The sequence below is a fragment of the Drosophila montana genome, unplaced genomic scaffold (assembly GCF_035044405.1).
Source record: "Drosophila montana isolate Dmon_TW-CO22-7 unplaced genomic scaffold, ASM3504440v1 contig_1964_1, whole genome shotgun sequence".
Classification (NCBI taxonomy): domain Eukaryota; kingdom Metazoa; phylum Arthropoda; class Insecta; order Diptera; family Drosophilidae; genus Drosophila; species Drosophila montana.
In genome coordinates this window covers 169,409-184,462 of record NW_026996881.1, presented here as the reverse complement: position 1 = coordinate 184,462, position 15,054 = coordinate 169,409, and the positions used below count along the sequence as shown (strand labels likewise).

Here is a 15,054-nt window from a genome sequence, read left to right as displayed (position 1 = left end):
TATTTCGTAAAGGGTATTTAAACTTCGTCGTCGCATAGATAGCCATTTTTTCTTGTTTTTGTGCTGTTCGTCCTGTTTTCCCAATCGGCGTTGCCTTTGTGCAATTTTTGCCTTACAGGCGACAGCTTCAAGCGATTGCTCCATTTTCGCTTTGGCAACCCCTCTCTCCCCTCCCCCACCCAACACAATTTATTCATAACCATGATGGAAAAACTATTTGGGACATTTAAATCGTATCGCTTCCAATGCAACTTTAAAAGGTTGACAGTGGGTGATTTATCGTGGGATTTCAACAAAAACAAAAAAAAAATTAAGCAACAAATCGAAATTCATTGAATTTCACGTGGCTCAACGATTTACATAAATTTTGTATTTCCCTTGCTCAATGGGCGTTAGAAAGAGAGAGCCTCTCTCTCTGTCTGTAATATGGTAACCAATATTAAAATACATTTGCGGCTATCCAATTGTCCCCATTTTGAAGCTAATCAATTGCCTTTTGGGGATTTAGTTGTGCTTCATTCGCTTTTCATTGTTGTTGTTGTGGTTGCTTGTGTGTGTGAGTGCGTGTGAGTGTGGCCCAAAATAAAATATTCATAATATTGCATATTGATTTTATAATGGAAACATTCGAGTTTATTGAACTTTTATGCGGCAGCTTTTGACACGCTTCATATACAATCATATTTAAATGTGTGCGGTATTATTTTTGGTTTGGGATTAGCCACATAAACGTATAATGTCCGATTTTTGTAGATTTTTTCATCGTTTTTTTTTATCAAATTAGGTTAATTGTTAAATATAAATAACTAGCGGGTATAACCCGGCCTTGCCCGTGGCACGTATGTGAATGAATAATGAATTTGAATATAGTTCTTTGAAAATTAGTTTGGGGCCGATCGGATGGTAAACAAAAAACTTTCATACAACCGTTTTCCGCCAATTTACCACTGTTGAGGGTGGAATTTTCCAAATCGTCGAAATACGTATTCATTAAGTTCTTATTGAGAGCTTTGAAAATAAGTTTGAAGCAAATCGGACACAACTTTAAACTTCGCACAAAAAATCTTTAAATCGCATTCCCCACGAAGAAGTTTGAATTCTGCGAAAAGTGTGAAACACGTCTCAAATGATTTTTCTAATAGATCTCTGGAAATGAATTTGAGTGCAAAACGTCACCCACCAAATCTTTGACCTCCATTTCCACCAAGGAGGAATGGATTTTTCAAAAAGTGTGAAACACCCCTTAAATGAATTTAAACATAGATCTTGAAATATGAATTTGGGGCCGATCGGATGGTAAACAAAAAACTTTCATACAACCGTTTTCCGCCAATTTACCACTGTTGCGGGTGGAATTTTCCAAATCGCTGAAATACGTACTTATTAAGTTCTTATAAAGAGCTTTAAAAATAAGTTTGAAAGAAATCGGACACAACTTAAAACGCCGCCCAAAAAATCTTTAAATCGCATTCCCCCCGAAGAAGTTTGAATTCTGCGAAAAGTGAGAAACACGTCTCAAATGATTTTTCATATAGATCACTGGAAATGAATTTGAGCGCGAAACGTCACCCACCAAATCTTTGACCTCCATTTCCACCAAGGAGGAATGGGTTTTCCGAAAAGTGCGAAACACCCCTCAAATGAATTTGAACAAATATCTTTGAAAATAAGTTTGGGGCTGATCGGATGGTAAACAAAAAAGTTACATAAAAACGTTTTTCGCGATTTTTCCACACTTGCGAGTGGAATTTCCCGAAACCCCGTCTTAACGTGCACCTTTATCACATGAGGTAACTACAGTGAAAATTTCAGCTTCCTAGCTCTTACGGTTTGGGCTGTGCGTTGATCACCAATCAGTCAGTCAGTCAGTCAGTCAGTCAGTCAGTCAGGACAAACAGTTTTATATATAGAGATAACAAAATGCGCTAATTGCTGTGGGCTTAGCTGAATAACAACTATAAATATTTGCGTTAATGGGATTGATGAGTGTTGGCTTTTGAATATTAAATTGTTATTAGGCAGCACAAACAATATTTATTCCGCATTTTAGAGAGATTTACTTAACTTTCCTTTTACAACACACAAGTAAGTATTACGCACTTATTCTAAAAGTCGTGGTTCACTTATTTCGAATGGCTGGAAAACTGTTATCCACAACCGATTAGATATAGAACTCTAATTGCTTTAAATAGTGGAAAATGGGTTAAATCAAATGTAGCAAGGACAATACCAGCTAATACTCAATTAAACTCAAAGTAAAATTTAATGGGTGAATAAATACAAAAAATTAAAAACAAATATAGTTGCATTACGCAATCCAAAAAGAGCGAATCGCTGAATTAGCTAAAACCTTTTAATTAATTAACACACTTGAATAGCTACCCACAGAACTGCCACCCACTTGAGAGAGAGAGAGAGAGAGAGAGAGAGAAAGAGAGAGAGGGAGAGCGCGGCTCATTGATGAGCTTCTGGCAGTTCTCATAAATTTGCCCATTGAAGTTCAACACAATGCTTTCTAATTTTACGCAACGTTGCAGGCAGGCGATAGAAAATTTTCCACATGCATTTCAATGAAAATGCTGGAAAAGCTGAGCCAGCCTGTTAGAAGTGCCAGTTCAATAGAAATTGGCAGGCAAAAGAAAAAAGAAAAACAAATAAGAGTGCTCAGGTAGAGAATGCCTGACAAGCAGATACCCTTAACTAATCGTCAAGCTGCCGTTATAAATATGTGGCACCTGATGCAGCGACTGTACTTCTTCTTTCCTCTGCTCACACTGCGTATGGGAAATATATTCTTTATTAACTTCATTTTCTATAGTCCCATCTATATGCAGGCTTAAATATTATTGCTCTACATTAGAAATGAGATTCTGTTTTTATTAAGGGGCAAAAAATAAAACGGAATCGAAATCCGAGCTAGAAATATGGTACAAAATTCAATTAATTAAAAGCTGTAAAGCACACACACGCACAAAGAGAGAGACACACACAGGAGCAGCAGCTTCAATTGCCGTGAAAATGAGCTTGCCAGGATACTTTAGCCTGGCTTGACATTGTCCTGGCGCCGCTTGGGGAGTTCCAGCTAATGCCTTTCGTTGGCGCAGCGAAAAAATGCAATTGAAAGCGCAACAATGCGCACCACAAGACATTCGAGGGGCAACCTACCAAATCCACCCACCCAGCCAAGGGATATGCGAATTCGAAATGCTTGCCATCTGAGCGCTGACTGAGTGACATACTTGAATTGCTTTAGTAAGGCTGCAGTTGGAGCAGGAGTTGGATTTGGTTTCTGTGATTAGTTGCTCACAGCACCCACAGATGAGCTAAAGTGCATTTCATTGCTCACTGTCGCAGCGAGTATTTGAGGCCAAATCCAAGCCTCGAAAATAGATTGCCTTTGCTTGGATTAGATGTGCATACAAATTGGCTGGAAATAGTCCAAAAACAATTTCAATGGCAACTGACAACGCTGTAATTATTATTATTACCGCCCTGGGACATGTGATATATTAGTTAAATAATAAAATATTACTGGTACAGCATATGGGTGAATATTTTTCCTTAAATTCATATTTGTTTATTTGCCACACATTTTTAAAGATTTAATATGAACATCATAAATTTTGAACCGAACGCTTTTAATTCGAATTGCATTCGTAAGCCCAGTGATACATAACTGCTTGGTATTTAAATACTTAGGTAATATAATTTTCAAAATTTGAATAAATATTAAAGTTTTTGGCTTAGCTATAGCCCTTGGCATTAACATATATTACATGCGATGCCATTCAACGCATAGAATTTTGTTTCTATAACAATTTGTTGCTCAGTGGTAAAATGGAATTTCTTAATTATAACGAAATGTGAATACTTGTTTGCTGCACTCGCATTCAAATTATGCAGAGCTGTGCACTCATTCAATTATTTATACTCTTATATGCATTTATTCGTTCGCTCTTTTAATACACACAAGCACACACACAAGCACACGCACACGCACATCTCATGAACAAAGAGCTGAGTGAAACTTAAAATGCAAACGAAATGTGCAATTTATTCAACTTTTGGTATATTTTGTACTCTGTACACACGGCAAAAAAAAAGTATATTGGTTTCGGGCAAGGTCTTAAGGTTATTATTTTCGCCGGATTTAAAACATGAAATAAACAAATACTTCTGGCCCGTCGGAAAATCAAAATCGGACACAGCGGAATGAATCTTTTGGTAAATAACATTGCAAAAATTAAAAAATAGTTTGAAGCTTATCTGATGAAATGCAAATAGTTTCATGCAGCAATTTTCTGAACTTGGGTTTAGATTTTTCGCTTTAAAAACAGTTTGAAGCTCATCAGATTAAACTTGAACTTTCGCTCATTCAACATTCAACAATTTTCTGGATTTTTCGATAGGTGCGAATCACGTCTTAAGTAAATATGCGTAACAATCCAAAATTGAGTTAAAAGATCCCGGTATAAGTTAATTACAGCTGTGCGTTGATCAACAATCAGTCAAATAGGACAAACGGATTAATATAAATAAATGTATATATTAACTGCGAACGTCTTGTGCCCTTGTCACGCCCACATCATGCAATTATCTATAGCTGCAGTTTGAGAATCACTGCTTTGGGTCCAAGTTCTAAGAGTCACATCCAATAATCATTGAGTAAGCTAGCCTAACAGTCTGAGCAGGGTATTCAGCAGTCGTTTGCACCTGTGAGCGACGTTCTTACTTGTTTGATTTATTTTATTTTTCAATATTTTATGCGATGCCATATTTTGTACGCATATGTGAAGCACTCTTTACCACCTCCTCCCCCCCCCCCCTTCCATGCCTCCCATTGACCACCAACCGAAAGCATAAGTAACTGGCAAATAAGAAACACAAAATGTGCACAGATAACATTCAAATTTCAATTTGTGCATCGACTGAAAACACAGTAAGGTGCGGGTGTGAACAACGAGGAGGGGTCATGGCAACAGTTTGAGGTTCTTGCTTACAAGGACTCGAGGCCAAAACAAATGTTTATACCTTGTTGAACAAAAATACGGTCTGTCTGCGGCCAGCCGAAGGTTGAATACCCTTGCAGCCACATGGTTTCATATACGATTTTTCAGATTTGTTCATCCATTTTTTTACTATTGGTCTAATAATCTACTGATGAAAGCACATATGTAAGAAGCAGGGCGAAATATCAAAGTAAATATCCTAAAATAAATTAGTATTTTTACCGATCATTCGTGTAGCAACTGTATGGTCTGATCCGACCGAGTCCGATCGTTTCTCAAAGTATAATACCCTCGACTAGGGTATACAAAAAGTGCTGGCCAGTGAGGGGTAGGGGAGGGAAGGATTCAGAAAACTAGAGGTAAACTAAAAAACTTCATTTCTGGTGGTTAAATAAGGAAATTAAGTGGTTGGTATAGGATACAAATTATATATGTAGGTTATATGTTTCAAACGGAGAGAGAGAGAGAGAGAGAGAGATAGAGAGAGAGAGAGTGAGAGAGTAATAGACAGAGAGAGAGAGAGAGAGAGAGAGAGAGAGAGAGAGAGGGAGGGCGATAGAGTTAGATTGTGTGTGTAATTAAACTGAAAAGGAAAGGTTTGATAAAAAAAAAGTTGAATGAATGTATTCTTAAATTAATTTATATGTAACAAAATACCAATTTGAAAGTAGTAAAATATTGTAAATAATATATAAAATTATTTATTATATAGCAATGAATTGTTCCAATGCACACATACAATATAATGGGCTGTTGCGAATGAAGGACTAAAAGAATGCTTAAACCGAATTGTAATCTTCTTGAAGTGTGAAAGTTCCGATGTTGGTTTCAACTAACTTCTATCATTTGCGCCATCATCCCTTATCGATTTAATAATAGAATCCCATAATTTCCCTCGTCTCAATCGTTGTCTCGCCTGTCAAACTGCAAATCCATCGCACATTTATCAATATTTGTAAATATCTGAAGCATTTCATCATACCGTATTCAAAGTGCTCTTTGGCTCTCTTGGCCAAATACTATTTTGATTAATGGAGAATTTCAAATATTTAGACATTTACCGACAAAAAAAAAAAGAAAAGAATATAAAATGGAAAAACGAATGCCAAAAAGCAAAGTCCGACCAAGAATTGTTTCACATTCAAAACAAAACGTGGGTCGGAAAAAAATACCCAAAAAGAAAGTAAAACCCCCCAACGGTCGATGGCAACCAGTTTCGTCCATTAACCACCAAAAAAAATGTGCGTCCAATTCGAAAAATTCATTCATAAAACATGCCGCCGATTGCGGCGCAGCGAGTGCTGAGAGTGATTTGAGCACCTCACCAACCCTTACCCCACCCCCCCACCGTCCCCCACACACAAGCTGACCATTCGCCAGAACGAACAAGCGGCCCCTAGACTCAAAACCAAACCAACCCCGCCCCAATCCCAACCGCAGCCCTAGCTGCTGTTCACGCACATGCAGCAATAAAATGAAAATCGATTTCCACTTTAACGACTTCACACATAACAAAAAAAAATGGGAAAAAACAAATGGAAAACTGTAAAAAAAAGCTCGAAAAGGCCTTGTGGCAGTCGCTGAAACCACAAATAAGGAAAAAGAAAAAAAACAATATAAAAAATAAAAAAAAATAGTTGCATAGAGAAAGGTGACTATTGCAAAGTCGCAGATGGGGGACGGCGGGGCAGCGGTGGACACGGCCGAGCCAGTAGCTGCAGTTGGTCAAATCAAGCTCAATACCACCCGATCCTGCCACAACCACCCACCCACCCAGAAGCCACAGCTAACCGCAAGTGCGTCGTTCTCCAGCAGGGAAACTGGGTTAAGAATTGTGGGCGAGCCAGTAAGAGAGTTTAAGGGAGAGCTTGCTCTCTCTCTCTCACTCACTGACACTGCCTCTCTCTCTTTTTTTGTCTCCCATATTGCTTGACCACTTCCTGCATTGCTGCCTGAACTGGAGCGTAATGTGACATTTCATGTTGTGCCTCTGGCAACAAAAGGTAAATTTACCCGCTGCGGCTTTGACTGGCCCCTTGTGCAACGTGTCGTATGCTTAACACAAAGTGAATTATTTTCAGAACGTTTGCTCAAAATGATAGCTATGAAACGAAAGCAATACGCAAGGGGGAAACGGAAATATTGGTTGAATACAAACTTAACATAATTTCCAAAAGAAATACATATTGTAGCTAAAATTTATTTGCAAAACAAATATTTCTATGGGCTGCACATTATTTACTATGTAGTTGCAGAATGACTAGGAAATTGAAAATAGAAAAGTTAAAATTAATTAAATACATTAAATATACACTTTGTGAATGCAAATATATATTCTTGATCAGGACGACGAGCTGAGTCGATCTAGCCGTTTGTGTCAACACATAGATCTTCTAATTTCTTCTAATTTCAAATATATATTTTTTTATGTCATAACCCAAATTTTGTGTTATTAATTTTACAATAACTCTTCCCTTTTTCATAATATCGATATCATTCATATGGCTCGAAGCTAGATTGGAATATTATATTTGTTATTACAAACTGTTGCAATAAGTTAGAAAAATATTCAATGGAAAAATGAAAATTTAAAACAACTAAATACCTATGCAAATTGCTGCAAGTTTTTCTCTTGTCTTCGCTTAGATTCGCATTTCATAAATATGTCAGTCTCTGTATTTATTTAACAACGACAATTAATAACATTGAAGTACGAGTATTTGAACAATTTCCGTACTGCCCTAACAAGTCATGCACCAACGGACGACACATAAACAAATTGAATTGCAAACACAGAGCCGAACTGCGCCCTCCTCTAATTTATTGGATGAACCCGTGGCCTCAATGAAATACGAGGGTGGACAAGAGCATTCATTACTCGACAGCTAAAAAAATACGATTACATTTTGCAATATGTTTCATTCGCAAATCGCAAACGTCTTACCTATTTTCGCCGAAGCGATGCATGCAGCAAAGTTTTCTCAAATTGATGCAGCTCAAAGCGAATTTATTTAAGAGCTTAAGCAAATGATAATAAATAAATGCACGACAGTTCAAGGTGAAATTCACTTCGAGAACACCTAGTATATTTACATAAGTGAAGTGGAAAACGCTCAGCCCAAATGTATGCAATAGAAATTTATCATGAATGTTTGTCTGAGCTTGTGTGTGCGTCGGTTTGATGTGGCCAGATCGAAAACCATGAGAATAGCGGTTTTATGGCTGAGTAGAATTCGTGATAACTCACTCATGCATGGGACTATGTGCCGTGAAGCGACGTCATAAGGCAAACAAATGGCAGCAGCTGTTGACTGAGGATAACTTGAAGCAGCTCACCTCATGCGGTTGACTATAAGATGAGAATAAGAGGGAGAAGGAGAGAGTGGGAGAACGAACCAAAGAGACAGTCTGTATGTGTGGGTTAACGCTGTTCAGTCACAAAGTTCCTATGGGTCTAACTTTAATTACAACTTTTGCATTCGATTATTTGCTTTTTCTTGTCCACAAGTGAAGAACAACTAAAGTTGAGTATTTTTAGCTTTGCAAGCTTAACAACTGAGCAAAACCAGCCCAGTAGAAAACGTTAACGAGCTGTGAGCTTTCATTTAAAATAACTGCATACGCTCATAAAAAGAGAAATATTCTTAAAGCTTCAACATACTTTTAAAGCTTATGTCCAAAATATTTGTATGAAATTAATTTAATTAATTTTATCAACCTTCACACTAACAGAAACTCTTATTTCCACTAAATAAAAGAATTTTTTATTTATTTTAAACATAATAGGATCTAACTTTTAAGCGCATAAGTAAGCTTTAAGCAAGTATCGGTTAACTTGTGAAGCTATGATAAAATATCGATACTGAGCTTTCTTACAAGCTTATTACAGAAAGTCCCAAACAAGGAAGCAAGTTAGTTCAGCTTTAAGCTTTCAGTTAGTTTTAATACATATTTACAATCTATGAGCCATAAAAGCTTCTATATGATTGTTAGAGGATGTTCCTTAATCTGTAAATTAATAAATGCGTCACTCGAGCCTTAAACCTAAAGCCGTTGAAAGCCTTTACGTGTTTAAAAGAATAAGAAAATCTAGATAAGATCTTCATATGGTCAATGTTCTTTTTAAATACTTCAAATACACTGAAAGCAATAAGTTAATTTATTGCACAAATGAGACGAATGTCCTTAGTAAACCGATTGCTGCAATGCTTGACTAACATTCTACCAATTCTAAAAAAAGGGCATCTGCCGGTCTAAAACAACTCTGGCAGTTCTTTTTTTTCCCTGATTTATCGATAACTTGGCCCGTAGATGTCAATAAATATTCATATCGAAATACATTTTCATTTTATATATTCATGTACCCATATACATTCATATGCATGTCTTTAGTTCATCATGTATGTGCTGCTATTTTATTTCAGTTCTTTTTCGATTTAGTTGCAATTCTTAGTATATATAAAAGTTGCAAGCAGTTCACTCGGTTAAAACTGCTGGCGATCGAATTTGTTTTTAACTTATTTATATTAATTCTCCCCTTGAAAAAGGTAAAAAAGAAGGTTCAGGGTATCCACTAGTTGGCACTACCGACTCGAGCATTCTTAGTTGTCTTTTCACTTGGTTTCTGCAGCTGCCTCTGGCTCGGTTTGTTCATTGTGTTGATTTAGTGCTTATGCAAATTTAATATTCGCTCGTCTGTTCCAACATCCACCCATAAGCATGAGCTAGCATCACAGTTGCATTATAAAAACAAAACACACACGAACACAAATCTCCCCCCACACAGAAGAGACAGACATTTATCTTTTGGGCTGAGCATTTATGAGTGCGCTTCTGCATAGTCACATTTCTATGTCCATCAGTGTATTTTGTGTTATTTATGAGCACAAGTGATAAATTGTTGCTGACCTACGCACCCGCACCAGCCCTGCCCCTGCCCCTGTACCACCTGAGCAGCTAAGCGAACATGTACTTTTTCGATTGCAGCCGAGTTAAATGCAATTTTCGTGCATTAAATTAAAAAGTTGGACGCTATTATTTAGACAAAGTGCAAAAGAATTTGCTAGCTGCAGCGACGATGCAGGCTTTTTGACACTTTAGTTTCGACACTTTGAAGTGCTTTTGTACAAGTTTTCGGCCGCCTGACAGACAGACGGACAGACGGACGGACAGACGGACAGACAGACAGATGCACAGACACTTGAGAGATACGAAGCAAGCGAAACTTTGGCCCAGGATAAACTTTGGCTGTTTTTTTTCTCTGTTCGTTAGTCAACTTGTTGCCAAAATAGAAAATAACAGCTAAGACTATAACTAAAAGCACGTATATGCGGGCAAGCCAGGCCGGGCAAGGCAGGCAGCCAAATAAATTTCAAAAAGTTCTGACAAAACATTTCGCTGGCAATAAATTTGCAACACAAACGCACACGCACACACAAACTGAGAAAAAATCATTCATACGCACTGTTGCCACTGCCACAAACAAAACGCAAGAAAACTATAGCATACACAATAGGGCGCTGCTCAACACTTCCATAGCCTGCTACGTATGCCTTCCTGTTGAGTCTGTCCGTCCGTCCGCCCGTCTGTCCGTCTGTCTGTCTATCTGTTTGTTTGTTTGCTCGTCAGTTGCTGCCACTGGCAACCACTGACTGCGACCTCTTCGTCTACTGCCCCACCACCTGCTACCATCTTGTCGTCATCGTCTTTGTAGTTGTTGAGCAGAAAATTGAAAAGTATTTCCAAGCATTGTTCTTCTTGTTGCCGCTCCGCTGTGATGTCGTCCTATGCAACAAATAACTGACTTGAAGGGTATAACAACTGTTTTATGTAGCACCATCGAACATATCAACTATATTTCTTATGTAAACCCACTTATATCAATATTGGATAAAGCACACGCGACGTATCATTTTCGACATCTGTCGCGAAGCCTTGACTAGCTTGTCTATTTTTAACTGAATTATTTATCTGGAGTTCTAAATATGACACGTGCTTTTAGATAGATATGTCTATTGATGTCTGGCTTAAAGTTAAAGTATAAATTCCTTAATCTAAAGTGCTTTTCCAACTATATATTATTTAAACGTATATTGTTTCGTAACTCTAGATCGGATAATATGTATACATATATAGATACATTTTTGAGATTTTCCTGCCCCGTAAAGGTCGCAGCCAACAAATCTTATAAAAATGCAATGGGTCGTATATTTAAATTTTACAAAATATATCGAACTATTTATCTGACATATTACCTAAAGGCAAGGAAAGAAACTTGAAATGATATAAACAATACAATCGTCATGTTTGTAAGAAAAACCTTGATATTGAATATATATAGAGCATATAAGCTTCGCCTTGGTCAAGTAACGAAAACTCTAGACTTTTTTCTTATTTTAGTGCTTGACAGTCGTGTGTGTGTGTCTGTGTGGAGGAGGTTTGTGTGTGTGTGTGTGAGTACTTTTGAAATGTTTATATTGCATGCACCAAAATCAGCACTTGAAGGTTTGTTTTGATTGCCATTGATGCGCTTGTATCGAAAAACTTGTTCGCTTTCCACTTGGTTGTGCGATGTCAGATAAAGGCAGCTGCAGAGAGATGTATTTGGTTGCAAGGCATAGACAAAGAGACCGACAGACAGACAGGCGGGCTAGCAGGCAGGCAGGCAGGCAAGCAGCCAGATAGACTGATGGAAGCAAACAGATATATATATACAGATAAGTATGCACATATATACGGACAGAGAGAACTCTTTCATTGCTTAATATAATGAAAAGTCATTCAATTGCACTTCGATTGTGTACACTTGCATGTTACATGTAGTTAAGAGAAGGATGAAAAAAATAGAGCGTCAGAAAGGTTATATTGCATTGCAACATTCTCTATATTTTTGTTTGTAAGTAGCTGTTGCTGCTGGGAAATGAAACGCTTTGAATATATTGATGCACTAATTGAAAAAAAGATATTTGGATTTTAGTTTTATTTTTTTTTCTTTTTCAAGCTCTTTTTTTGTAGCTGGAGTTCAATTAGAGCAGCTGCTTTGAAGCCAGCCAAAATGAACGTAAAAAGAGAACTTTTCAAACTTTTTGCACAAATAGAAATGAAAGAAATCGAGGTAAATGTTGAACGGTAACAAGATTGAATACATTTTCCTGCCTGAGCATAAAAAATGCATTGGCAATGCATAAAACGAATTGTAAACAATGCAGCACCATAAATACCATTTGCAAAGGGCAAAGTTTCTGTTCAGCTTTAATAACCATAACAACAAATGTAAAGCTGGCCTTTCCAATGCGAATAAAAATAACAAGGTTTATTTATGAGCCATTTGCACGCCACGCTGAAAGCGACAACTTTAACCCGCAAACATAAATTATTAATTAAAAGGACAGAGCTGAAAAGTTGACATGACTGAACACGAACGAAACGGAACGGAACGAAAGGGAATGAAACGGAACTGAATGGAATCAATATCAATTAATGTCACTTTCTCATCTCTCACTGTCTCTTCTTCTCTTCTTCTCTCTTCTCTTTCTTGCCATCATTGCTTTTGGCGCCGTCATGCGAATGTCAACGCTGCGGCCGAGTAGGGTCAAATTGCGAGGAAAATGTGGACGAATGCATGTCAAATCCGTGTCAGAATGGCGGACTATGCCGTGACCGTAACAATGGCTACACCTGCACCTGCCAGCCGGGCTATCTGGGGGATCACTGCGAGGTGGATGTCGCCGTCTGCGACACGGGTAAGTCAAGCTTATGGGTCCTTGTTAACCGTAATAATGAAAATGTTTCGATTTCGCTCATCTGATCCTTGGGCCACAGGCACCGGCGCCCGTTGCCAGCATGGCGGCGAATGCATTGAGGGGCCTGGTCTGGAGTTCAGCTGTGAGTGCTCAGCCGGCTGGCATGGCCGCATCTGTCAGGAGGAGATCAATGAGTGCGCCTCCTCGCCATGCCAGAATGGCGGCGTCTGTGTGGACAAACTGGCTGCCTACGCCTGTGCCTGCCCCATGGGTTACACGGGCGTCAACTGTGAAGAGGAGATACTCATCTGTGCGGACAATCCCTGCCAGAACAACGCGCTCTGCCTCATGGAGGAGAACATACCCACATGCTACTGTGTGCCGGACTACCACGGCGAGAAGTGCGAGTTCCAGTATGACGAATGCCAGCTGGGCCCGCGCTGTATGAACGGAGGCGTCTGCATTGATGGTGTCGATACCTTCTCGTGCTCCTGCCCCCCACTTCTTACGGGCATGTTGTGCGAATGCCTGATGGTGGGCGAGGAATCTCTGGATTGCAACTACACGGCACCTCCGATATCTGCACCACCTGTGGTGCCCATCACACCTTCCATGTTCCCGTCAACGTTGGCGCCTCCCACTGTGCGACCGGTTACGCCTCCAGAGACGACCATGGCGCCAAGCACACCGCCTGCAGCTCCTGCAACCACCACACCAGCAGTTGAGCTTTCGTCTTCATCGGAGGAGCACTTGGTGGGGGTAAAAGTGACGGCAGCGCCTCCAGAGAGCGATAGTCACAGCATAGACAAAGATCTGACAACGAGAAGGCCGCACCTAGAGCTGGAGCTTACGCCAGAGATGCAGCCAACAGCCGGACCCACCACACCACCAGCAGGCAGCTCCTCTTCCGTCTCCTCCTCCGAGGAAAGTCACGCCATCTACACGACCATACCGCCGGTGCCCGCACCCGGCGTCACCTCTTCCTCTGCCGAAACTTCCTCGGAAGTGATTACCTCCGAGGAATACACAACGGTGCGGCGCTTCGATATTAGCGGCAGTGGTGGCAGCAGCTCCAGCGAGGAACCCACCACCACAATGCGCCCCACATCACCCCAAAGGCCGAGCATAACCATTGCCGTGGACTATGCTTCCTCTGGCAGCTCCGAATCTGTGGAGCAACCGATGACTGTAACCACACCCGGCAGCATCTTTGTCCATCGGGTGACCACATTTGGAACAAGCATCTCTGTGGACTACGCCCCCACACCGACGCCCTATTTTCCGCCAGAAACCACATTACGTGCAACGAAGTCTCCCCTGGAGGAAACAACGCGACATTTGTGGACCGAGCTGCCCACTACGGCGGCACCTTTTTTCACGGATTACCCAGCTGAGGTGCTCATTACCACACATCGCACCAGCGCAGGCAGATTCACCACAGTGCAGCCGCCCACACCACAACAGGAAACCACCACAGCTCCACTGGACTATGAACCACCCAGCGTGGAGCTAACCACGTCACAAGCTCCTCACATTGTGGTCACCATTCTGGAGGGCAACACAACGCTTCCAACCACAACATATATGCCAACAATGACAACCCAGCGCCTGCAGCCACAAACAGCTCACGCAGCCACAGGAATACCGCTGGAGTGGGAGCCAAGCACCACACAGCTACCGCCGGCTGTAACCATGCCCATGCCCGTGGAGGTAACCACTTCCCAAACCATGACAACAGAGGATTTGCTTGGCCCGCCGGCGCCGCCTCTGATGACCATCGAACCACCTCGGGAGACAACCACTCCCAGAGCAACAGGTACCCTGGCACCCACACCCATGCCTACGGAGCCGCCAACCCTTCCTAGCCTGCCGGCAGCCACTGTGCCACCAACCCCACCATCCACACAGTCGGCACAGACTATGCCACCGCCCACGCCACCGTTGCATGCCTACAATACGCCCGGCCAGCCGGAGTTGCCCGCGCAGACGAAGCCGCCGGTAACCGAGAGCAGTGAGGAGGCGGAAGGTGCCAACACGGTAGCCATCGGCAGTGCTGCTGGTGGTGCAGAAGAAAAATCCGGCGATGTCGACTGCATTAAACTCGGCTGCTACAATGGCGGAACCTGTGTGACCACATCTGAGGGATCCCGGGTGAGTAGCCACGATTTCTCTGTGAGCCCTATTTGAGCATTGATGGACTTCATCGATGGACTCTCCAAACTGGTTTATTTGAACCCTTCAAAAACTGATAGAAACCAAAGTGAACTTCACAATTTTCAACCCCATTAAGCGGCTAATTGGCC

General features: G+C 40.7%; 2 protein-coding genes across 2 annotated transcripts in view; one reads left to right on the top strand and one right to left on the bottom strand.

The window, feature by feature from the left end:
* Positions 1-15,054, top strand: part of eys (eyes shut) — a 76,551-nt gene that overhangs the window by 38,279 nt on the left and 23,218 nt on the right. Inside the window, exons 4-5 of the mRNA XM_064679078.1 lie at positions 12,599-12,751; positions 12,831-14,902. Of these exons, the coding sequence (XP_064535148.1) occupies positions 12,599-12,751; positions 12,831-14,902 (2,225 nt within the window). The remainder of the gene's footprint in view (positions 1-12,598; positions 12,752-12,830; positions 14,903-15,054) is intronic.
* Positions 1-15,054, bottom strand: part of LOC135426090 (MKRN2 opposite strand protein) — a 78,466-nt gene that overhangs the window by 41,108 nt on the left and 22,304 nt on the right. The window lies entirely within an intron of this gene.